The sequence below is a fragment of the Palaemon carinicauda genome, chromosome 30 (assembly GCF_036898095.1).
Source record: "Palaemon carinicauda isolate YSFRI2023 chromosome 30, ASM3689809v2, whole genome shotgun sequence".
NCBI lineage: Eukaryota > Metazoa > Arthropoda > Malacostraca > Decapoda > Palaemonidae > Palaemon > Palaemon carinicauda.
Window position 1 is genome coordinate 23,647,566 of NC_090754.1, and position 27,235 is coordinate 23,674,800.

Here is a 27,235-nt window from a genome sequence, read left to right on the forward strand (position 1 = left end):
CCCTGTTCCCCTTAATTCAAGTTAGGATGCCTCTGGGAGGCTTCTCACCTTGCGACCCAGGACACTGTGTTCCAACTTATACCATAGCATATGAAATTATTTCTAAATGGTATACAGGTAGTTGTACTATAGGCTGTCTTTAACCACTATTTAGGTAGCAGCAAGCTTGGCCCTGTCTACCTGTTACTAGATGAGTTGTGCTAGAATTTTAGGTAAATATAGCCTTTTAATTTCTACCTGAATGCACACACCCTACATTATACCAACTAATTATTATTAGGCTACACGAGCTACAACCCTAGTTGGAAAAGTAGGGCTCCAACAGGTTAAGTATCCCAGTGAGGAAAAGAAATATCAATTAAACTATATGAGAAGTTATGAAAACTTTTAAGATCAATAATGATATTAAGTATCTTGGCTTTTATGCATTTCTGATCAAGAATATCGAGGCAAATCACTCATTCGTGAGGATAGAGTATTAGAGACTGGCCCCCCGTGGGAAACCAGGGTTTTTAGGTATGAAAACACTTTTGAATGATTGATTTGCAGTATTGGTCAGAACTACATAAAAAACTTTAACAAATTTAGATGTTTTGTAAAAGGGGGGTAATTAAAGTAATTACTATTAATTTATGTTACATTCCTCAAATGACATTTCCATAGTTCACAAATAAACATGATCTCTCTCCACTTCTGGCAAGCGGTACGGGGATGTGCTCCACACGCCAACCTTCTGGGTTATATTTTTCTGTGATTTTTTTTTCTTTAAGATGAGCAACAATAGTATTATAGTGAGTGGAGTTAGTTTTTGTTATAACAAATTACAGAAATGGATGAAATTACACAATTTTCAAATTTATTGAATTCTCCTTTAGGAGTTTTCTTCATATGACTGAAGTTATCTTGGAAATTAATTGGAGAAGGGGAAATGTGTCCTGCAAAACAACATCCAAGACCTTATGCATAAATCCTTGGAATCCCCTAATTAGTTTAATAGGCGAGCTAATTATTAATACTTAAATAAAAAGACAGAATACTCTATCTGCCTTAGGCAGTTGCAAATAATGCATGTGCAATAACTAATCGTCAAGTCTCCCAAAAGTAAACAAACTTCGGCAGTGAAATGTTCATGTTTTAATTATACTCCAGTCTCTATTAGTCTTACATGTAGAGAAAAATGCCAAAATAGCTAGCTTGTCAATTTTTTAGCAAATTTTTTGTTTTGCTAGGAATTTATGTACAGTATTATATATTGAATGAAAATTGTCTAGATTGCTGTCCTTTTTCTGTGCAACTTAACCTGTGTCCTCCAAAGATATGTGGGTATTCTGTTTATCAAAGTAGGTGTTGATGTCAAAATCCTCTCCTCACTGGGTTGGGTAAGAAATTGTCTTTTGGATAGAGTTCGATGGAATGGCAGAGTTTGGTGTTTACTAATTACAATGAAATGGTGAATAGACTCCATTTGATTTTTAGTCTGAAAGGCACAAAAAGACCTCTAAACATTTATTATGCTTATAATTACATGTACAACTCCCTTAACAGTGGTAAGCTGACATGTGTATAATACCCAACCAATGTCAAGAGTATTGCTATTATATCCTGACTTATTCAAGATGTATGCTAAGAAACTTGGAATATGGTCCTATTTGTTTTCTTCAAAGATTCAACCTAATATAGTTTATATGTTAAAGATATGTTTTAATAATGTTACTGTTCTTTAGATGTTTTATTTTGATAGTTTATTACTTTTCATATAGTTTATTTATTTCCTTATTTCCTTTCCTCACTGGGCTATTTTTCCCAGTGGGAGCCCTTTGGCTTATAGCATCCTGTTTTCCAGCTAGGGTTGTAGCTTAGCTAATGATGATAATAATATACTTAATCGTAGCCTTCACAACCTAATCAGAAATAAACCAACAAACATACTGTAGAATATGCAGTCCAAATTCTATAGTGAAAATGCAAATTGCCTGATGAAAATTATTCAGCATTCTGTACATTGTAGCATTTACAACCTTCAATTCAAATTTTCAGATTCATCAGGCTTTGTTATTTGTTTGATGTATGAAACAGCCCTGTTTTACTAGAATTTATGTACGAATTGTGGAAGAACGTTGTGTACCCCTTATGTTAGGGTTCAGTTATGTAATTTTATTAATATCGATTGATTTTATATCAACCATGCAACATGTGTAATATCATAAATAAAATTGATATACTGTACTGTATATGATTAGATAACTTTGACTATTCGTGGCTAATTGAAGCATCACAAGTACTGTACAGTATAACAAATAACAATTGCAATATTTCAGTATTACATACTGTATTTATTCTGAGAAAAAAAAATTAGAATAATGCACTGTAGTGAACAATAATTCATTTAAATTTGTTTCACCATGGAATGACTGGCAGACATATAGGCCTATAGGCGAGTTATTCTACCATTGGCAAGCGTTTGTACTTTATTCATTTAGGTGTACCTGTCAACATACCAGCAAGTTAGTTTTATACTATTGATATTATTACTCCTTTGGTATATTCTCTTGATAAAGTACCTAGAGTAAATTTCTAATTTTTCTCGCGTAAATAGAATTCGTTACCAGAAAGTGTGGTTTGGGAAATTTTTCAAATGGAGAATATGAAAGGCAAGTGAGCAATAACTTTACTGCAGAATTTACATGTAAAAATATACTCGTGTTGTTTTATTGTTGTTGTTTTGAGAGAGGTAATGGTAACCTTCCTATTTCAAAAAGAAAAGTGGAAGTAGAACTCCCAAAATTCAGAGGAACCATATGCTTCTACCTCTCAGATTTAAGGTATTGAATATTGTGGTTGTATAAATTGGAAGTTGTGAGGTTCCATGTATCTGTATAATTAGTGGTTTAATTTAATGTACACTATTTGCTGTTTTAGGACTGAGTAGGTGGGGGACATAGCACGCCTTGTTAGGATATAACCCTATTATTGTCCCTGCTACATTATGTGTTTGATACATTCTTGTCCTTGCCACATTTTGTGTTTGATACATTCTTGTCTTTGTTACATTTTGTGTTTGATACATTCTTGTCCTTGCCACATTTTGTGTTTGATACATTCTTGTCTTTGCTACATTTTGTGTTTGATACATTCTTGTCTTTGCTACATTTTTGTGTTTGGTACATTCTCATCTTTGCTACATTTTTGTGTTTGATACATTCTTATCTTTGCTACATTTTTGTGTCTTAGTTCTCTTTCTCGCTACATGTAGTGTACTGTACCTGAAACAATGTATGGAACACATGAGCTCTGTATATTTCCAACTAATTATGGTGGGGTTGTGCATATCTGTAACTTCTGACTAGTGTACTGAAATGCATTATTTTAAATTTCTCGCTTCTAAAAATCTTGATTCTGCAATGGCTCATATTTGTATACAGTACAGTATAATGATCGGGAAATGCAAAATTCTGGCCAGAAATATTGTTCCGTAATATAATTATAAAGGGCTGTAGGTAAAATTATAGAACATCAAGGAAATCCATTTCCAAGAGGAAAAGACAACTTTCCCTACTATAATGTGCTTTCAATTAATTTGACCTTTTTTCCACCGCAATTAAAACTTTATCCCCCCCCCCTTTCCCGATGGACACAGAGGGTACCTGGGATTTTGGGTGGGTAAAAATAGGAAAAACCGTCTTTAATTAACACTTTGGAGATTTGTAAAGACCCACAAAACCTAATAAATCCACCTAACCTAACCTACCCGGAGAGCAAACCCCTCATACTTATTAGTGTCTTCTTCTTCTCTTTTTTTTTTTTTTTTTTTTTTTTTTGTCTAAGCAATCTTTACAGTTGAGTTACAGTGGAAAATGTACTGGTCTTCCCTTAAAGCCAATGCAGAATTGCACTTCCATGAAACGTTGCTATAGCATCCAAATAGCCATAATGGCAGTCGATACACTTTGTTACATTGCGTTCCATAACGCACACCCAACATATAACACAGCTACAAAGGAACTGAGAAGTTGTCCTAAGAAAACGCGGTGTGTCGCAGAACTTCCTACGTCACACTCAAGCATACAAACATGCCCAAGTATTGTAAACTTTATCTTATGGTAGGGGAAGTTAGGAGGAGCCGTTTACGAGCGAACGAACATGAGTAATTCCATTGGTAGAAAGAAAATGGAAGGATGGCTTGTGCGCAGGAAGTATAAAGTCGTTATTGCGCAACAAGTTATGCACGAACTGGACTAGATAGATACTTGTGGTTTGTAAAATGTAAACAAAAGAGTGAAATAAATATTTCAGTGGAAGAGGATGCCCTTATTTTTTGTAATATTTATTGGATTTGTTAGTCATCCCAGAGAATAATGTAGACTGTAGAGAAGAAATAGTTAGTTTTACTATTACTGTATCGATTCGCCAGTAAATTTTCCCCCACCCAAAACCCCAAGTTCCTATTGGGTGGGCCCCATTACTGTAGGATATATTAGGGTACAGTATATCTTATTGAATATTTACTTGCGATGGAAATTAAGGTTATTTTCAAAGAAAATTGGGGTTTTTTATATCAAACGTATCCTTTTATTAGTAAACCTTAATCCATGATTTACTATAATATATAACAACAATAATTATTACTTACAATATGTCAGCAACTTTCTTTATTGACCTGAAAATAGATTGCTTAATCTTTATAAACTGGGAATTTATAGATCTTGGAGGTAACTCGTGTATTTTAGTACAGTAATAGGAAGTTGTGAAAACCACCAATAGCATCCATTTGTTTGACCCTTGTTACCGATACTTTGGTTGGACCTGGACACCTTGGGAGTTATGGCCTACCTGTCCCCCATCCTACATAACCACTCGCATTAGGCTCACCAGACCTAGGAGATTAAGAATTATCGTGAAATGCAGCAATGCATACTGGTAAGAGGTGCATCTCCTAAGCCTTTTCTTTAGTGTTTCATACCCATAACATATTTTTTACTCGCTTGAAGTTTTGGGGCACATAAGGAGCCAAATCTATTCGTGTTTTGGTATATACCTTTAACCTTACAAAAAGTGGATAAACTGCACAAGCTGCACCAAGCAATTAGCATTACAGTACATTGTCAGTTTCGTGATATAATAATCTTATCATCATGAATGTTTATATTTGTTCTTTCTTTCGTTTTCATTAATTCCAATCAGGTCCAATCTTCATTTATCCCTATCGTCCTGCTGCTTTCATGTCTACTGAATTTCTGACAAACTGTTATTCTCACCTTCTTATATGTCACATCGTCTGTTTTTTAGCACAGTTTTTCCAATTTCTAGTCTCGTAATTCTTCATTACCTCCGCCAACGAAATTGGAAGGAGGTTATGTTTTACCTCGTCTTTGTGTTTGTTTGTGAACAGCTTCCTGGCCACAATTTTTATTGTAGAGTGATGAAACTTGCAGGGATTAGGCTAACTGTTATGTAAAGAGCTGGAAATGATTAAATTTCGTATGGTCAAAGGTCACGGTTGAAGTAAAATCTCCAATTCACATAATCAGTTGTAAGTTTGGACATCATATTCATGAAGACTTCAAACTTGGTTCATATTTGAGTGTATGAAAATCCACGCCAATTAATGCATGGTAAGGTCAAGGTTGAGAAATAAGCTGCCATGGCAAAGGTCTGCACTCTGAGTGCCTCTCTAGTTAGTAATGTAGTCTTCCCCCATTACAGTTCTTCAATATGAATCTGAACATGCTATGGTCACACTTTTTTCATAATCTCCATTTCCTTAATGCCCACGTTTCTACAAAGAGTAGTTGGGACTTATACATACATATATGCATTCAGTTCTAATGAATGTAATTTTTTTATTTTATTATATTTATCCATCAATATAAGCTTGTGTTTATGACGATACTTATGAAAGAGGAGTATTAAATATCCTGTCCTATTACAAGAAGGAAATATACATTTTATTGTCCATATTCTGGCTTTGTGAAGTAAATCACAAAACCAAATATATTTGTATTAAAACATTTCTAATGTTTATTAAGATTCATCCATTAAGAAGTTTTATATCATATTTGTAGTTAACCAATAATTTAAAAGAATAAAAAACAAGGTATTGTGGTGAAAGTTTCAAAAGGGAAGGAATGGTTTTGATTTTTTTCTGCCATGGTTATCCTTTTTTTTTTTTCTGCCATGGTTATCCTTTTTTTTTCCTTTCTGCCATGGTTTTGATATTATTATGTTTGGTTTTCAGCAGTGGAATCCTTGCAAATTGTTGGACAAATGCTTGCTTTATTTATTTTCTTATCCCTCTTTGCATCCTGTATCTGACCATTCTTTGCTTTTAGATCTATCCAGCCTATATAGCACCAACCTCTACTTCATTTTGTATTAGGTTTGCAGTCAATTCTAAAAGTTGCCTTTTCTTCCATAAGGCTCAATACGATGCAGTATTCCAGAGTAATGTATTGAAAGTTGTGATTGGTTGCTTTTGATAACATACTGTACCTGGTATTTGTTTGGTGCTCCCCATAATCTCCATAAAAATTTTTTTGACTAGGCTGAAGGGACCATTCATCTGGGAGTGCTTTGTTCTTCTTGCTCAGTTATTTGAATATGGTCCTTCTGTTTCTTGATGCAAGTTGGTATTGAGTATTGTTTTAGATCATTGCAGCTGGCTTTCCTCTTTCCATAGACTCTACCACCCTTAGAGCTTTCTAGACTCTTTGCAGTTCTTGCGGTTTATATGATATTCGTTCTCTTGGTCCCCGATAACTCTTTTCCAACCAGTCTTAGAAGTATTTATATACAGTGAGGTCTGGATGCTTCATTTCTAGAGATTCCTTCCAGAAGGCATGGTGTGTCGGACCACCACTCTAGACAAGGCCTTACACAAGAGGAATCAACACTAGAAATGAGTCCTATACAGTACTCAACTTTCCCGTCACTTGTTCTGCAGGTTAAACTGAAAAGGTCTCATCCTCAACCTTGTTATATACTTTAGTTAGTACTCTACTTTTAAATGAGAACCTATCACTTACAGGTAGACAATCTTTTGCAGGCAGAATTTTAGAAAATTTTATCCTTCTCTCTTTCTTAGAAGCCCTAACCTTAGTGTCTACACTATCTTCATTCATAGATGTCATGACTTTGGTCGTAGTTAAGTTCAATTTGGGAAAGTTCAAGAAGGAGCATTATCTTTATATGATTTAATGTCTTATGCCTTCAATTTCCATTGTAAAGGTCTTTCAATCATCAACCAACTGTCTAAAGTACAGTATGGGCCTTACATTCAGAAGATGTCGCTATTTTGATAATGGTGACATCACAGGCCAAAACATGCTGTGCAGAGCTGGTATACTTTTCCATAGAAAACAAACCAAAGAAATCTGCGAAAACTTCTAGTAGAATGGTATGTAGAAATAAGTATCGTAGTCTTATCACCTAGTCTTGTCTGAAGTGTAGCTAAGACTGGGGTCTTTGCTTCCATCAGAAATTTTTTTGTAAAAGAAACTTTTAGTCCATTTGATACTGGTCTTCATCCTGTAGCTTTTGAGACAAAGACAGTGTGATTGTAGAAACATGAATCTAGTTATAAAATCTCTGGCATTGGACATTTCTTCCTTCCAAAGTAGAAACTGACCTGGTAGTAGTAAGGGATTTGAGTAAGCATTGTTTATGGGGTGAATGGTGGAAAAAGATGGATAACTCTCCTTTAATACCTTTGCTGCTCGGATATCTGCATTCAAGTCCATCTTTGTTCTCTTAAAGATAGCAAGCCTTGTTCGTACTTAGACTTGAAACTATGATACATAACTTCAAATTTGTGATTTGTAGTTGCTACACAGGAACAATTCTTGACATGCTTTTTCTTTTGAATTTAGTGTGCCCAAAAAAGTGTTGGGAAGCAAATGTTCTCACGGTTGAAATTACAGAATGACTGGTTTTACAAGAAACTGAATGTTGAGGTTTCGATGTTAACTGAAAATCCAGATAAGAATACCTTTCCTAATTAACCCCTCTAAACATTTTTTTTTTTATCATTTATGGAAAAAGCAGATGTCCCAATGCATTCTAAGTTCATGGAAGGAATTTTACCTTGAGAGATCGCTTTGGAAAGGAAATTATGTTCTTCTTTTGTTTATAAATTTTGTAAGAATGGGCATATGCTGGTTTGACAATTCTTCCTTGGGAAGCACCTCCTAGGTGCAGGAGATCTATGAATGCCAAGCTGCATAAGTTTCTTAGGAAGGAATTAAATGATAGCCAAAAAATTTTCATTCATAGATCATGAAGCTAAGTACTAGAAAAAGCCAAACTTCAAAAATTCTGTAAATCCCGATAATATTGATAGGTTTCCAAAGGGGAAAAACAGTCTTAGTAAAAGAAAGAGAAGTCATAAAATTAGCATCTTCCATTTGATAGTCAATTAAGACTTTGCTCTCCTTGGTGTCATCAAGAGGTAATGAGAATACAGGGCTGGTGTCTTGGATGTCTTGTTTCCAGGTTTTGTAGCTATCATACCAAACCTCTGCTTAATATTCTTTGGAAGGAAAAGCTTCTTAGTTGACATGGGAGGTTCATCTGGGCCTAATTTGTTATAATCTTCCATCCACTACTTTTCTCAACTTTAGCTACTTCTAGAAGTGTGGCTTGTACAGTATTTTTCAAGCAACAAGGCATGCAGATTGGGTTTGTTGAATTTCTGAAAGTCCATGTCAGACAAATCATCATTATTTCCCTAGAATTAATTTGGATTAATTCGGAAATACAAAGTTTGTTACATTGAATTTATATACTGTACAGTACAGACCTTTTTCCTTATTAGCATGATAACCCTTAGTCTCTGTTACATCACCAGATTGGTAGCCTTCTTCTTAACTCTAAACTCCTTAATTGTTGCAGATTTGAAATTAATTGTCTATACTCACTCCAGGTGTAGTGACAGTTCTTACGTGTCTACACTCACTCCAGGTGTAGTGACAGTTAGTGCTTCCTGGAATTTGTTGTTGTTTCTTTTTCTTTCTTGTTATACCCATCAGATGAGTCCCAAGTCTACAAAGATTTGTGTTAGCATTAAATACTAGACAAATTGTTTTACAGTGACTACTGAAATTCATATTCAGTCTCTCCTGTGTTGAGGAAAACAAATGTGTTGTTAACAAGAGATGTGATGACTGTGTTAGTCTCTTTATGGATGAATGACAAGGGAGGAAGAGAGGGATAACTAGCATGGGAAGGACTTTGCTTCTAGTGATGATTGAGTGTCCTCTGAATATTGTTGTGCTTTCGGAGCTTTCCTGTGGTTCCTCTGTTGCCATTTTCTCCCACTCCTTTATATGTAGGCTGCTATAAGTATATTACTATTGATGATCTTGATCAGTTTAGATTAGAAAGGAAAAACATGGTTGCTGATCAGTTGAGGAGGAGTATGTCAGAATTTTATGACTATGTAAATAGTTTAGTGAATTATGTTCTAGCAGGTCTCGATTTCCCTTTTGATATCCAAATTGTGGTTTATTTCTTGGGTAAAAAACTATTTTATTTTTTGAGTTCAAATATATTTGATCCCCATGGTTCTGCTCCTCTCAATTGTATTTGAATTTTTTTTAGGTTGTCTTAGTTATAATCAGTTTCTTGAAAGGTTCCGTATGTGCATTTTACAGAATGAGGATTTTTAATATCTTGAAATTATTAGTGTTAGGAACATGTTGAGAATTACTTGAATGGGTTACTTTAGAACTTCCCCATTGATCTCATACTGTATATAGTATGATAAGTTGCAAGGTTAGCTCCGGAAAACTTCTCTTGAACAACATATGCAGAAGACCTCTTACATTCACTAATAACCAAAATATTTATAAACTGGAGAATACTGTATAACGATAAAAGCTACATGCTACGGCAAGAACTACAGAGATTGAAAGACTGTAGAGCCTGTCTTGCCATTGTTACTAGTTTTAGGTGCTAGATTGTCGTTACTATACTGTACTATTATAGAGGCCTAAGCCCATTCAGAGGAAAGAAACTGGGAATTTTTTAGCTTGTGTGGTAAATGATATAGGCAAGCTTCAGGTGAGTACAGTACTGTACAGTAATAGCAAATTTTATCATTTAAATTCCAATTCAAATTTTATGAATGTGTTGGTATTCAGATATTTTAATTACATTGTGTCTTTACTGCACACACCATTCTTGATTTAATGAATACACAATTTATATTCAGGTTGATATAATTTTCTTTTTGAAAATTTATCTTAATATTATGCAGTATTGTAATTATTTTAGGTCTTGGGGATAGTATTATAAATGCCTGAATCTAGAATGATGTATAAAGAGCCATTATTGGATAGGCTATATACTTTTTCGTTAGATAAAGATTTTATAAATACAGAACTAAGGGCACTTTCAAATTATTAATGGCCTGGAATTTTGGCCAGTACAATTGAAGGCAGTCTTATATTTTTTAGTTGATACATTTTATTGGAATTAAGAATAATTGGCCTCATAGAAACAAACTTCAATAACATTGCAAAGGTATTTTATTATAGGATAACTGTAAAAGTAAAATTTCCCTTGGGAGTATGCCCTGTGAGTACTTAGCTACAGGACCATGATATGCTACAAACCAGCATACATATTTTAATAGAATTCCTAATGAGAACACTGAGCTCAGCCTTGGTTAACTTCAAAATACATTTGTGTATTCATTTTTCCTCCTTAACTAAAATCTACAAGTGGCTAAGTAATCACTTTGCCTTTGATTTGATGTGGATGTTTTGTTCACTTTATTTCACAAAAGAAATCTTAGGTAGTTTTCTTTGACAGGGAATGACAAAGTATTAAGTAGTATTTTGAACTTTAATACTCTAATTTTATTTCATGTTTTATTCATGGTGAAATACAGTATGTGCATTTTCTTTGGACAGTATATACAGTATATTAATTACAATTTTATCTCTTTCAGGGAAAAATTTGTACAACAATGAACATGTTGCCATTAAATTGGTGAGTACAGTGTTGTGTTTCTGTATTGCTTTCTTAATTTGCTGATTCAGTATCCATATCTAGACCACTGATAATCCAATGTTTTTAATGGGGGTCACATATCTGAAGGTGGTTTTTGCAATCAAGTAATAGTGGAATTTTTGGGTATGATAAAAAAGTAGAAATTGGAAGTACAAATTTCAATAAAATGAATTAAACAAGAGTGCAATTTTATTAGAATTATATAAATAGACTAATATGAGGTTCCTAGTTATGTAAAATACTATTGAAATTGCTGGTAATAATGTATTAAGACATAACTCTCAACTATAGTTAGTAATATAAATATAAAAGTATCTAAATTTTCAAATTATATTGAAATCAATTAATGCAACATTGTTGACATCATAACCTCACAGCTATTTCCAGCCTAGTACTTATTTACACAATGCAGTAATAGTGTAAATTTGCTTCCTGGATGTTTTGCATTGTAATAACTGCATACAATAAAAGTAGATTTGTATTTATAAAAGTACTAATTTGTCTTGGTTATGAGTGGTGGTATGTAGCCTTCAACTAAATTCGACTAATCTGGTGAGTGAGTAAATCCAGAAAGTCTCCCATACTCAAAAGTAATTTGATGGATTAGCTAAGGTAACTGATAAACTTTACCAACATCAGTGGAGCCTGTACATCATTATGAATAATGTACTATGGGAAGAACTTTTTGTTCCCAAACTTCAAGGGTTACAGATTGAGGCTGACTCCCTTTATTCAGCTTGTGGGATTGGATTTGGCCCACAGCTTGTTGATTATCAAGTGTTTTTTTTTTTTTTTGTTATTTTTTTTTATAGAGAATTGAAGACTTGTATATAAAATATGTGGACAATGGTATTCGACTAAAGTACTTGAAGAAAGCACCATTTGAGCCTTTCAAGACTTGACAGTCTGAGAAATTTGACCAATAAAAACTGTGTGCGTTGCTAACACAAAATGGAAAAACAATTTACCGTGTAGATCCTTTGAGTTTTCTGTTGTGTCTTTGTTTCCCAAGTTCAAGGTCAAGAATGACTTCTGGGCAAACATGTTATTTAGAGATACAGTCAATAGAGTTTATTATGGCTAGAGATCTAACAGAGCTTATCGTGTTCTCAGAGTGAACTCTACAGATCTATCCAGATAGGACTGAAGAGGTCAAGGCCCCAATCAGGATTTTGTTCATTGGAGGAAAGTAACCTATATGGCTTTTGTTGAAGAATTGAATGGCAGCTTTCCTGATGTCTTCAATCATTGAAGCTTACATGCGTGTAAATGACCAGGGTATGAAGTTGACAAAGGTAAAGTCCCATCAGGGGATTGGCTACTTACTTATCAAGGTCTTGTCAGTAGCAGGAGTTTTACAGGCGCATCTGTGGAGAAGCACCTCAAGTTTTTGTCATGCATTGTTTTTGTAAAGTGGGAGCAGAATTTGTGGGTGATTGGTAACTAGTATGTATAATAGCATTGGGAGGGAGACATGTTAAATACTGTAATGGCATATTATATAGTTTTAAGTGTAAATGGTTGAAGTAGGAACTAAGCGTGTAGGTTCGAGTTTTGTGTGGGGCCAGTAGGGTTAAGTAGATTCAGAAATAAAATGGTATAGGGTTGGTCAAGTCACTGTTGGAGATACAGTACTTCCACAATCTAGAATGATCTGTAACAATTTTTGCACAGAGGCAAGACTCTGGTTTAATTTTTGAAAAGTCTATGAAAGTATTGTACTGTATTATAGGGCCACCACTGCCCATCTACATGAATGTGGTAAGCAGCTGTTGACTTTGGGAAGCTTATTTGACATATTTTAATTGTTTTAGATTTGATTATTTCTATACTTACCAAAGCAAATTTCCCCCTTATGCCTACCTCATGATGAGTGTGTTAGTTAGCAAGAGTAGTATTGGAAAAGATTGATTGAAATAAAAGAAATTTATAATTTATTTCATTTAAATGGTAGTACATAATCTGTTTACCCCTTGCCCCAGTTTCAGTGATGTCAAGAGATTGTTTAGGATGTGTAGGGCAGTGTTCAAATTATATGAAGATCTTTCGTGCTCAGTCTACCAGTTGTTGGGAATTCTCCTGGTAAATGTTAATAATCATTCCAATAGGTGGCATTATGGGATGGCTAGTCATTAGGAGGTAGGCGATTTTTATTTTATTTAGAACTTTGGAAGCAGAAGCTTAAAAAAATGTTAGTAAGAGGATTACCAGGTAAGTATTGAAATGATAAACTTGTTTTAGAATTCTATTTTTAGAATGACTTATTTCAATACTTACCTAAGGTCATTAATGTTTCCCTTGCTCCTCATGCATAGTAGTGAAAAGGGTTCTTTTGAGGTTCAGGTTTGACCCTCAAGTGAGAATGGATGATGAAATGGTAGCCTCATATGCCTTGGGAACAGTGCACTTCAACTGATTCTTTTGCTTTTAATACCATGGTTGAGGCTATCTATCCCTTCAAGAGGAGGAACAGCAGTCAAGTACCTTTGGTAAATTTTATTTGAAAATTGTCACCTGCCATTGAAGATAGTGAAGTGATACAGCAAAACTATATAAGGCAAGAAGGGGAAAGTTAAAATGGAATTTAATGAAAAGCCAAGATGTTGGAGCAATGAATATTAATATGGAGTATGAAACAAGATTAGGAGAGTATGAGAAATAGAAAGAGTTTTAAATTGAAAGTGATTTTCAATGGAAGCAAATGCTGAAATGTATAAATCGGTTGTTGTGCCATCATATTGGTGGAGTGTGGATGTAGAATGCATATGGACTGGATGGAGAAATGACTGCCCGTAGTTGCAAAGCTGCCCTCCCACCACTCCCCATAGGTAGGACTAATTCCCAAATTCATTGATTTAATCCAATCGATTGACCTCCACTTACCAAGACTTATCCTCTTGTGTTGTTGTGTTAGAAACTGGTTATTGCAAGCAGACTTCTTGTCAGGTTACTGACCCCAATCCTGCTTTCCTACATTTACGTAAATGGCTCCATCACAACACTTAAATTATGGCCCCCACCCCTTGCTTTTCTTTATGGGGAAGGGGACCCAAAAAGCAAATGAACCTCAAGTGAATTTTTTCTATATGATCAAAAATACAACCTGTGATCATTTACTAGGGCTACAAGGTATTACGTGATTGAGAAATCTGGGTAAGATATTTAGAGTAAACTAAGCAAATTATAAAAAAAACTATTTTGTAAAGAAAAATTATTGGAAAAGTCATGTTCTATCCTCAGTAATAAGTGGAACATAGACAAGAAAGAAAAAATACCAAAATTGTAAATCCCATATCAAAAGTAAACTAACTATGAAAATGAAGACATGCATTTTTTTAAAATAATAAGATGCACACCATTTAACACAGATATTGCCAAATGGATTCTTTGGTAAAATTATTAAAAATTACATCATGGTTTTGTAAAAGGAGCACCAGGAATTCCAGTATGTCCAGTCAGTGTATGGTGTATATACCCCTTAAGCAGAGCTCAGGACAGTCTAATCACCCACCATGTATCAATTTCACAGTTTGTTTCCACAAAAATTTACTGAACTCGAATACTTTGATTCTCATTAACAGTACCCTGTATAAAGTAACACAAAGTTCCCTGGCCTGAAGTGTCCAAGATGCATACAGTATTAGCAAAGTCTGGAAGAGTCTGTCCCCGGATGAAATTAGAGCCAATCACAATGCTCGCTTGCTTATCACCTATCCCGTTCTGGTTACAACTTGCCAGTTCCATTTTATATCATATCCCTCAAATGATGTTGCTCACAATTAAATAATCTCATTGCTGCTCTGTCCTGGCCATGCCATCCATGGTACGCTAATATACAGTACGTCCATTACATCTAACTTGAAACGTCCCAAATTGCTGTCTCTAACACTAGATCAATCAACCATACTATAAAATAGTCATTATACTACTTGGTGTGTATTGCAACAAAGAAGGTTTGTTCCAACACGGAGTACTTACCTCGAACTACTTTCTTAGGAGTATCTGGGATCTCCTCCCATCCGACCAGAGTTTTGTGTAGTTTACCATATACCCGTTTTCTATGAGGGATAACCTCAGGCGGAGTGATACGCGCCCTGAGGCTAACCCCGGGTCAGAGAGCATGCTTGCTCAGGTCTCGACCTCCAGTAAGCTCTCTGGTTGCATCGCGATGTCATCTCGACGCTCTGCTTAATCCCAGTGTGACTCTTTGTGTCCCCGACCCCTTTGTGTCTCACGTGGTTCCTTTGTGCTCTTCCCTTTGCTTTCCCTGTGCGTTCTTGTGTCTCGTGGTGCTTCCTACTGCGTCATGGAGCATCCACGTCGTTGTCCTGGGCCTATGGCCGGTAAATCGTGTGGTGCGTTCCTGTCGAAACCTGAAGTAGACCCGCACTCCTTGTGTTCGTCGTGTAGGGGCAGTGTGTGTTCCCCTACCGCCACGTATCCGGAGTGCGTGTCCTGGAACGAGGTGCAGTGGGTGCGTTACGGCACCAAAAAGAAGGCGGCGACGAAGAAGTCGCCTAAGAAGCTGAACATCTCTTCTCCCGTTGCTTAGCCGGACATGTTGTCGGACCGAGCTTCCCTACCACCCTCCCCTACCCAGAGTAGGGGACGAGGTAAGTCCGTTGCGGGGAAGAGGCCCGTGGCCCTTCCCCAGGAGTCTGATCTGCAGGATAGTGGGGTTGTGGCGTCTTTCCAGGCAAGTGAGGGGCCTGAGGGAGGGACGGGAGTGTGTGTGGGGGACGGAGTCCTGGTGCAAGCAGGGCACGTCTCCTCTGATGACGCTATTTGGGGGAAAAATGTTCCTGACTCTTCTCCAGCCTCTTGGGCTTGTTTTTCAGGAACATCTGCAGCCGAGGGTGCCGCCGAGAAAGAACACTCGCCGCCATCAGACCCCCTCGCGTGGTACCCCCGAAGACGCCCTTCAGGTCCCCGCTGAGAATGGAAGAAGGCTTCGGTACCTGGTTCCCCACTGAAGAGCGTCCGCGCTCCCCTCCAGCGCCATCTGCTACGTTTCCGGACGTCTTCTTGCAGGCCCCGTCGTCCACCGAGCATCGAGGGAACCCTCCTACGTCAGCGCGTGAGTTGGGCCCGCCTAAACGAGTCTACAGGTTGTTGGGCTCTTCAGTCGAGGCGTTTTCCTGCTCCTCGGAGGACGAAGCATGGAGGAAACTCAGAAGACGTCGGGAGAAGGCCCGCAGGAGACACTCCCGTTCTCGTTCCCGCTCCAGGTCTCGCCGCGGTAGTAGGCGTTCCGGATCCCCCAGAAGAAAATGGAGAAGTGGCTCCCCGGACGAAGAGTGGGTAGTCATCCCTCGCAGCAGACTTTTAGAGTTGGCAGCAGTTCCGGGCTCTTCAAGTTGGCATCCTAGAGCCCATTCTCCGGAGAGATACTCGTCCGGCGGCAGATTCGACCAATGGAGGGAGTCGTCATTCCAGGTCCCAGCAGACAGGCATAAGTCCACGAAGGTTCCAACTCCATCCGCCCAGCGGAGAGAGTCGCCCCTTCGGTCTGGCAGCCGCGTCCTGACCTCCAAGGCGTCCCTGAGCCGTCAGGATCGTGAGATACGGCTCCCCTCGTGAGGAAGGATAGACCAAGGACGGAGGCCTCCGTCCTTCGGCCAGAACCCCAGGAGATGGAGAGGGCTAAGGCCTTGTCTTCTCCCCGTACGAAGACCTCCGATGGAGGAGCCCCGTCTCGAGCATCAGTACGTCCTACGGAGGAGCTGGACGACCAAGGGGAGGGTTCAGCAGCGGAGGTGTCAGCCTATCGAAGGGTGATAGGGCTCATTCGGAGATACCACAGGCTGGACGAGCCCAAGCCCGAGCCCGAGCCCCACTCCGAGGAATTCTGGCGGTCCAGTCTCAACAGACTTGTGGATGCCCCCGTCCAGCAGAGACCCTCCCTAGCACTACCGTTAGCCAGGGATGTGAAGCTAGGTAGAGCCCACGTGGACAAGATTGTGGCCAACCACGCCGAGGCTCCCAAGAACCAGAGTTCCTCCAAACTGCTCCAGGGCCTGAAGTCCCAGAGCAAGTTTACCTCCCGGAGGGCCACCGTGCAGGCGCCTGTACACTGGAGCCTGCACTCGCTGTTTTAGGCCAGGGAGCGGCGGAAGAGAGGGCCTCTACAGCGCCAATCTGCTTTTCTCCATCAGAAGCCACCATGATGGAGGAAATAGCGAAGGACCTCGTGAACGTCTCCTCGTGGCTGGATTGGTGGGCGTCCAGGCCTCGTACGACCTCACGGTTCCTGAGAATCAGGCCGTACTCAAGGAGCTGATTAGCTCGGGAGGTAAGGCCCTGAAGTTTCTGTCTTACCAGTCCCTAGCGCAGGCCGCCAACTGGGTCCTACGGAGGAGGGACACGGTCCTCAACAAGATTACTAGACGGCTTCCTGGCAGAGAAGCGAGGTCCCTGAGAAGCCTAACCCTGTGGGACGACTCGATTTTCCCCCCAAAGGCAGCTGAGGAGTCAATTGAAAGGGTCAGGAAACTCAAGGCTCCGGGCGATTCCAAAACCCCTCCAGTGAGGAGACCTGCACACAGAAGGTCTACCTCCGATGGTCCTCTCCCTCCTCGGGCTTCACCTAGCCAGCCCAGGAGAGACAGCCCTACTACGGCCTGGTCACAGTCCTCTCAGCCCTCCCGTAGGGGAGCAGCCTCGGCTCAATCCTCCTATAGGCCTTCCTATGCAGCGTCCAGAAGAGGGCGTTCAGGCCACGCCTCTAGGAGGAGATAGGGAGGGAGGCCCCCTACTCCTGCCAAAGCCTCAGGTGGGGGATGCCTCAAACACTCTTGGCAAGCATGGAAAGACCACGGAGCAGACCCATGGACCGTGGCAGTCCTGAAGGAAGGGTACAGGTTACCCTTCCTAGCGGAACCCCCATCTCTGATACCAGATCAGCGGGCAGAGTGGCTAGCCCCCAAGGACCCCTTGAAAAAGACAGCCCCGCAGGAAGAAGTCTCAGCGATGCTGGCGAAAGGAGCGATAGAACCAGTCAAGGACCCAGGTCCGGGGTTCTACAGTAGGCTTTTCCTGGTGGAGAAAGCGACAGGGGCCTGGAGACTGGTCATAGACCTCTCAGCCCTCAACAAGTTCGTGTGCAAGTCCGACTCCAAGATGGACACTCCGAAGTCGGTCTTAGCGTCCTTGAGGGAAGGGGACTTCATGATGTCAGTAGATCTCAAGGACGCCTACTTCCAAATTCCAGTTCACCCCTCCAGCAGAAAGTACCTACGGGTAAAATGGGGTACCCAAACGTTGCAGTTCAAGACCCTCTGCTTCGGGCTGTCCACAGCCCCTCAGGTCTTCACGACGGTCTCAGCCTGGGCACACGAACAGGGCATTCGCCTGATTCGGTACCTGGACGACTGGTTGTTACTTTCAGCCTCAGAGGAAGTACTGAGGGAGCAAGGCACGAAGCTTCTGCTGTTCTGCAACGTCCTGGGTATCATCATCAACCCGAAGAAGTCCCAGTTGATACCCTCCACCAGGATGACCTACCTCGGAATGGTCCTAGACTCCCGGTTGGCGAGAGCCTTCCCCTCCGCGGAGAGACTAGACAACTTAGACCAGGTCCTCCGTCCCTTCCTGTCGGGCCAGCCCAGGAGAGCAAAGGACTGGCAGAGGCTGATAGGCCACCTTGTGTCATTAGAGAAACTGGTCCCCCAGGGCAGGCTGAAGCTCAGGGAGGTCCAGTGGAATCTGAAGGAGAGCTGGAACCAGAGGGACTCCCCCCACAAGGTGATTCCGGTTTTCCCCGAGACGAAGGAGGTCCTAGAGTGGTGGTGCGGCAGGTGGAACACCCTCAAGGGAATGCCCTTCGCAGCCGACCCTCCAGAGATGCTCCTGTTCACGGACGCATCAAAGGAGGGGTGGGGTGCCCATCTCCTCGGAAGGTCAGCAAGACGGAGTTGGACAGACAAGGAGAAGGCCCAGCACATAAACGTGCTAGAGATGCGGGCAGTGCGAAGGGCGTGCCTGGAGTTCGTCCATCTACTCCGGGGGAACACCGTGGCTCTGATGTGCGACAACGCCACGTTAGTGGCCTACATAAAGAAACGAGGAGGACTAAAATCGAAGGAGTTGTGCGTTCTCACGTTGGAACTTCTGGAATGGGCTGAAGTAGAATAGATCAGAATCTCAGCAAGGTTCATTCCGAGAAAAAGGAACGTCCTAGCCGACGGCCTCAGCAGGATGGGTCAAGTAGGGGGATCCGAATGGTCCCTGCACCCAGAAGTAGCCAAAGCCATCATTCAAAAATGGGGATCAGCGGTGATGGACCTTTTCGCAACGAGGTTGAACGCACAGCTCCCCATGTTTTGTTCTCCTGTGCCAGACCCAAGAGCGGCATTCGAGGACCCCTTCCAGCACCCTTGGGACAACCTCGACGTTTACGCCTTCCCCTCCTTCGGGATGCTCAGACAGGTCTTCAACAGAGTAAGGAGGGCGGACAACCTGTGGATGACTTTGGTAGCGCCCTGGTGGCCGTAGAGAGAATGTTTCGTGGATCTAAAAGAACTGGCACAACTTCCACCTTGGCCCCTTCCGGACAGGCCAGACCTTCTCCGGCAACCACATTTTCAAAGGTTCCACGAGAACCCTCGGTCCCTCCGCCTTCACGCGTGAAGGCTATTCATCGGGGACGGCAGCGAGGATGTCAGGCTACCTGAGGCATTCATCGGCAGCGGTCTACCAGGCAAAGTGGGCCACCTTTACTAAATGGTGCACCTCTAAAAACATCAAGCCCCTGAGGGCCTCCATCCCGGAGATAGTGGACTGCCTAGTTTATCTCAGGGACGTGGTCAACATGTCCATCCCGGCCATCAAGGGAGTACTAGCTGCTCTGGGCCAAGTCTTCCTCCTGAGGGGCATCGACCTGGGAACCTCCAGACATCTCTCGATGCTCATTAAGAGTTTCGAGCAATCGTGTCCCCCGCAAGCCGTTCGGGTGCCACAGTGGGACGTGGCCAGGGTCCTGAAGATGCAATCAGAACCTCCCTTTGAACCCCTAAAGGACATCGTGGACAAGGATCTCACCCTCAAGACAGTTTTCCTATTGGCATTAGCTTCGGCTAAACGAGTGGGGGAGATCCATGGACTGTCCTACGAAGTCGCTCTCTCGAAGGGTTGGCGGGAGGTCACCTTCAGGTTCGTGCCATCCTTCGTAGCGAAGACCCAGAATTCGGCCGTGTGGGATCCCAGGTTTGAGGGGTTCTCAGTACCAGCAATCCCTCGCTCGGACAACTCGAGGGACTTGCGTCTGTGCCCTGTCAGGGCGGTAAGGAAATACATAGAGAGGACAGCCAGACTTCGGCCCGAGATCAAAAGTCTTTTTGTTTCCACAGGCCTAGTGAAGAAGCCAGTCTCGAAGAACGCTATCTCCATCTGGCTGCGGCAGGTGATTATCAGGGCCTACAGTAAGGCAGATATCCCCCTGCCGGGAAAACCCAGGCCCCACGACATTAGGGGTCTTAGTACTACGTTAGCTTTCAAGAAGAATATGGCAGTGGGCCAGATCCTGAGAGCAGGCACCTGGGCTAACCAGTCTACCTTCACTGCTCACTACTTGAAAGACTATTCAAGAAAATCCCTGTACGGGTTCTCGATAGGTATCGTCATTTTCGCGCTCCAAACGGTTTAAAGGTGTAGCCCCAGTGATAACCGCGGGTAGTAAGTACAAGAGACACAGGTTCGTTCCTTAAACCCCCTTGTTCTTCCTCCCCCTATTTCCGCTTCAAATGGTCTCAGATAGGACCCTGAGCCGGCTACAAGTACCCCAACTTTGGAAGGACATGTCTCCTAGGATTTCTTGCAGAGGTGAGTTACTTAGACACTAAGATGAGTTTTTTGTGTAGTTTCCTCTTTTCTCACTTAGGGGTCAACAGGACCTAGCCTCCTATCTAGGTCTCAGAAGTTTAAAAGGCCACTCCCACCTCCTAAAGTATAAGTCTCCTAAGAAAGTAGTTCGAGGTAAGTAATCCGTGTTGGAACAAATCACAAATTTTGAGTAATTTGTATTTTTCCTAACAGTACTTACCTCGAACTACTTTCGGGCAATGGCCCGCCCTGCCTTCCCCGAGTGCCTTCTGGAATTCTTAGAGACCTAGACTACCAAGAACTTACTGGAGGTCGAGACCTGAGCAAGCATGCTCTCTGACCCGGGGTTAGCCTCGGCGCGTATCACTCCGCCTGAGGTTATCCCTCGTAGAAAACGGGTATAGGGTAAACTACACAAAACTCTGGTCGGATGGGAGGAGATTCCAGATACTCCTAAGAAAGTAGTTCGAGGTAAGTACTGTTAGGAAAAATACAAATTACTGTACTCAAAATTTGTGATATCTCACTTTTTTCTTCTTGAAACTATCCACCAGGTTCCTTAAAGAAGGGTACAATTCAGGAATCACTTTGTCATTACTTCTTCCTGTCTCTGGCAAAGCAGGTCTGGATGCTCCCATGGTATTGCTAGGTCTCTCCCTACACTTCAAGTTGCACTGAGTGCTTTTTGTGCTCGACATCCCTATCTTTGTTCCTAATGTAGACAAGATATGTAGATCAAAATATGCCTCCATTTCTTGCTGCAAGGAAGACTCATACTCCTCACAACCATTTACAATGGACCTGTTTAATGGTTGCTGATATGCGGCAGAGGCAAGGGACAGGACACTGTCTTAGAGACCAACTATATACACACATGATCAGCGGCCACACCTCCTCTCCGCCTAAGCTAGGATCCATGGTTTGCTAGGTAATGGCTGTTGATGACTCAACGGGTAGACTTAAGGGTTCCTCCAAACCCCCCCTGCCATGCTCACAAGGATGGTTGGGTTTTGAACACTAGTGAAAATTGTTTTTGAGCTGCAGCAAGACTTGAACTTCCAACACACAATTTGCAAGTCAGGAATTTTTTTGGCAGATGGGGCACCTTGCTTACAGATCAAAAAGCTTTTTGTAAATCCTCTTATCATTGTACTGCACTGGGAGTAAGCCTAAGCTTTAATAAACTTAGGAAACTCATGTCCTGTACCAAACAAAGCAAAAAAATTAAAAAAAATAAAAACCCATAAAATTGTCAGAACTGAATGGTGGACATGCTGTAGTCAATGGTGAATGACTAAATAGAACTGTGTCAACTCATACAGCTATGGTGCCACCATCCTGAGGAGATAGCTATATAAAGGTGTGTCAAGGGTGGGTGTATTTATTATTGTAGGAAATATTCTTTTAGAATTGGTGGTCAAATTATTTCATGAGGAGGAACAGCTGTAAACTTTAGATAAATTTATTGAAATTATGAGCGTTGATTACGAGGTACATAGAAGTGGTATAATAAAGTATATGTGAAAAGATGTATCAGCATATTTTTATTTAGTTAGATTGATACATAAGTGATAATGAACGACAATAGATAGTTGAAAAGCAAAGGGTAGTTTTTACATTTTTCGGAATATGTTGGAAAGAAAATCTGGAGGAAAGTGAAGGATAGCTGGTGTTGGGATATAGGAACTTTGTTTTACCAGAAAGCTATCAATGCATTCAAGATTAGAATGAATGATCTTGTGTAATAAAAGGATAGCCATATTTAACAGTTGATGGCTGATCAGTTTTCTGCATGTTTTTGCCCTCTTAATGGGCAGTTTAAAATTGTTAAAGATATTTTTGATAAAGTATTATATTATTTATAATGGTTATTATTACTACCCTTGTTGGACAAACAGAATTTTACCAGCTCTATAGGGGCTCAATGGTAAAAGTAGCCCCAGTCAGGAAAGAAATAGTGCCCAAAAATGAAAGTTGGTAAATTATGGTAACCTGTTCAATGAAAAAAAAAATTGTACAAGTTTGTGAGTGGCTGAGGAGAAACTCCGCAAAGGCCAGGATCCTTTCATCCCTCATCCCGACTTGTTACTTTACACAGACGCATGAAAGTAAGGGTGGGGCCCCCACTTTCTGCAGCACGGTCTCGGCCCTATGGTCCGAGTCCGAAAGGTACCAGCACATAAATCTCAGAGATGAGAGCAGCCTTTCCAGCTCTCCAGCACTTCCATCAGTTGCTGGCGGGTCACTCCGTGATGTTGGTGACCGACAACACCACACTTGTGGCTTACTTAAACAAACAAGGCGGTACCATTTTGCAGCCCCTATGCCATCTTGCAGTAAAGATTCTACGATGGTCAGGAGATCATTTAGTGTCCCACTCGGCTATTTTCATTCCGGGCAAGAGGAATGTGCTCACGGACAACCTGAGCAGAGTGACTTGGATAGTAGGCTCCAAATGGTCTTTGTATCCTCTGATATTCAACGAAGTCCTGACTTATCGGGGTTCCCCGATAGTGGACCTGTTCGCAACGTCCCTGAACTAAAGGCTCCCATTGTACTGCTCACCAGGCACAGACCCTCAGGCTCTATGGCAGGATGCATTCCAACAATGGTGGGACAACATCGACGTGTACACCTTTCCCCTGTTCTGTCTGATGGGGAGAGTGCTCAACAGAATCAGAGCATCCAACAACCTAATGGTGACCCTCATAGCTCCTCTATGGCATCATGCAGTGATTCATAGACCTTCTGCAACTTCTAGTAGATCTCCCGAGAGAACTACCCCCACGGCTTAATCTACTCAAACAACCACACGCGGACATCTTTCTTAAGATGGTTCCGTCTCTGCGGCTTCACACCTTGAGACTATCCAGCAGCATCTCTTTCAGAGAGGCTTTTCGCATCTGTTCACTTACGACACTCCTCTGCCTTGGTATACCAGACAAAGTGGAACGTCTTTTGTGGTTGGTGTCGTGGAAGGAATATCTCTCTTCCTCCTCTTGTTCATGCTACTTCAGTGGTTAGACAAGACCAGTTGCTGATGAGTACCCCTCGGAGTTATCCATCTGGCTATCCTTTCAAGGAGAACCCAGAAACTGACATCAGTCACGTTTCACAGCTCGTAGCTTACGATGTCCGCCCTCAGTCTGTCCTCTCAGCAGGCTGGGGGTAAGCAAGTTCACTACATCGAGCACCTCCTTCAGCTGATGAACGCCCTTCTCGTCCAAGAGTACGACACTTATGTCCAGAGAAGTCCTGCCAACGCTAGCTGTTGCTGCCCATCGTCACCTCATACTTGCGGTTGCCACCCATCATCACCCTATACTTGCGGTTGCCACTCATCGTCATTTTAGGGTCTAACGAGTCGTTAATTTTCCTTTCTGGGTTTTTGCTACAGTTAGTGAGGCCTGCCCATCGCTTGCTGTCGCCGCCTCTCCCACCTACGAAAATTGTCTGCTGTTCTATAAGTCCAGCACAGTCTTATTTGTCTGCTTGTGAACAAATACTTCCTCTGGTAGGAGGGCTTAAGACAGAGAATTCAAGCTTGCTGTTGCCTCAAGTGCACACTACTTGGGTAGTCGTACTTGCCATCTACAAATATAACGCCACCCAACTTTCTATCACACTGGTCTCTCAACGTTCGACAGCACTCGCCAGCGTTCCCCTCTCCAGAGTTCATCTTGCTATTGCTCACCTTGCTAGCATTCGTTTCGCCAACGTTCTCCAGTTCTCAGCATTTGCCTTGCTATTGCTCACCTCACCAGTGGTAGCATCGCCAACGTTTGCCAGCGTTCGCCTATCCAACGTTCATCCCGCCAACCTTCACCAGTTTTCTCCTCGCTAACGTTTATCTCTCCGATGTTCACCTTGCTATTGGTCACCTCACCAGCTTACACCTCGCCAAAGTTCTTCAGCGTTTGCCTCATCAACATACTACAGCCTTTGCCTTGCTATTGCTCACCGCACCAGTTTTTGCGTCTCCAATGTTCGACAGCACTTGCCAGGGTTCGCCCCTCCTGTGTTTTTTCGGTGCTCGCCTCACTGGCGTTCATCAGTGCTAGCTTCACCAAACAAGTTTGCAGGACCTTACTTCACGACCTCATCTAAGAACCTGACTAGTGTCGACAACGTTTGCTAACTCTTGCTTCACCAAATGAGTTTGCGAGATGTTACAGTACTTACCAACTATGTAGAAACCTGACTAGTGTTGCCTACGCTCACTTCACCAAATGAGTTAGGAGGACTTTCCCAACCAAGTTCCTCTGGGAACCTGACTAATGTTTGTGTTCTTTGCATGCTTAGACAAATAATCTTACCATGTGAGACTATTCATTTTCATAAGAGAAAGCCTACCAGACAGTAAGGAAAGGTGCCCGGGGAACTCCCCTCACTGCAGAGGTCTGCGCAACTACTACTACTACTACTATCACTATTACTATTATTAAGGAAGTACCATGGCGGTCAGTTGCCTGCACCTCTGTCTCAAACCATTTGTCACTTAATATGATATATATTTACCCTCCAAGTAAACACCCTCATAATAAATGGTAAATGGATGACATGAGCTACTTTGGTTGAGCATGCATACGACCGCCAGACCTCACCAAGAAGTAAGAAACTTAGAATTCGAAGATTTTCGTTAAGCCAAAACCCTCAAGGGTTATGTCACTGTTGAGGATGCCTGCCGACGTTTGTGGCTGCTGCATGCCACCATTGTTCCCCCAGGGCACTACATCTCATTAGGCATAGTCTTACTCGGCTATTTCCGTATACAGTGAGCCCTCGTTTATCGCGGTAGATAGGTTCCAGACCCGACCGCCATAGGTGAAAATCCGCGAAGTAGGGACACCATATTTACATATTTATTTAACATGTATATTCAGACTTTTAAAACATTCCCTTGTACGTAGTACTGTTAACAAACTACCCTTTAATGTACAGAACACTTAATGCATGTACTACAGTACCCTAAACTAAAACAGGCACAAATATTAAAGGCGATTTTATATCATGCGTTTCCTAAACACGCCAAAAAGCACAATAAAAAATGGCAACCAATGTTTTGTTTACGTTTACTTCTGATCATAATGAAGAAACAAACGCATTTACACATCTGTGTATAGGTTAGTTTTTGCATCGATTATATTGATTATACAGTATGTTGATTTTGTTATTACCAATGTTTTACTTAATTTTTCTTAGGACTTCCAAATGAAATGTTTTTCTTTATGACGCCGCCTGAAACGGCGGCGTCATAAAGTACGCTCCATCTTCGATCGTAATAAACAAACGAAGGTATTTAACGCGCATGATGAAAGTGATAAATAATGATATTACAGTAAAAGCTTTTAGAAAATATGTTATTACAAATATTATTTACCGTATCTATATAAAATCATACAGTACATACGTAGCAAAGCAGGAAAACAATTTACGAGAGAGAGAGAGAGAGAGAGAGAGAGAGAGAGAGTTGTTTTACGTATGTAAATGTAAATTTTAAACAAAAAAATATGATAGGTTATAACATGTATATTCAGACTTTTAAAACCTTCCCTTTAACTTAATGCATACTAAACTAAAACAGGCACAAATATTAAAATGTTAGAATATTAAAGTAAAACATGTATAAAAAAATAAAGATTGTTACTGTACTCACCACGAAAGAAGTTGAAGAAAAACTTGAATGATGATGGCGATGAATTTGCTGCACAGTAGAAATGATGATGATGAAGCTGATGATGTCTTCTACTGTGCAGCCAATGATAGTATTTTACGTCTCTTCAGACGGAGGTGTCTTTTCCTGGGACACCTCTTAAACTTCTTCCTGGGACACTTCTTCAATTTCTTCCGAAGGCATAGTAGCAGGAGGAACTGGCTCTTTTTTGCGAGGCTGGAAGAACATTGTGATCGGAAGTTGCTGCCGCTGCTTCTTTTTTCGCTCGAAGAGCATCCTGTAGGGAGTCATGTCGTCATCGATCTTGTTGCAGAATTGCATAGAACAAACCATATCCTCGTCCCACTCTTGCGACATTTCTATCAACTCTTTCGCAAGGTTGCAGAGCTTGGCAAGCCGTTCTAATGTTAAGCCCGTTTCTTCGACATTTTCTTGGGTCTCTTCCTGTGTTTCACTGTGTTCTTCACTGGCCGATTTCGTCAGGTCTTCTAGGTCTGCGTCAGTTAGCGGCTGGGAATGGCAGTCCAACAACTCGTCGACGTCTTCAGTCGTCATGTCGCCAAACCCGTCACCTCCAATTATCGCAGCCAACTGCACAGATTTCCGTATTGCAGAGTGTTGAATCTCAGCAGGTGTAAATCCCTCGTCATCGTAAACAATCTGGTGCCACAACTTCTTCCAGCTCGCATTGACAGTAGCAGGTTTCATTTCTTGCAGTGCCTTCTGGGTGTT

The 27,235-nt window shown here is 41.4% G+C and overlaps 1 protein-coding gene across 1 annotated transcript in view; it reads left to right on the top strand.

The window, feature by feature from the left end:
* LOC137623429 (casein kinase I-like) overlaps window positions 1-27,235 on the top strand; it is a 130,296-nt gene that overhangs the window by 1,009 nt on the left and 102,052 nt on the right. Inside the window, exon 2 of the mRNA XM_068354262.1 lies at window positions 10,949-10,989. Within this exon, the coding sequence (XP_068210363.1) occupies window positions 10,949-10,989 (41 nt within the window). The remainder of the gene's footprint in view (window positions 1-10,948; window positions 10,990-27,235) is intronic.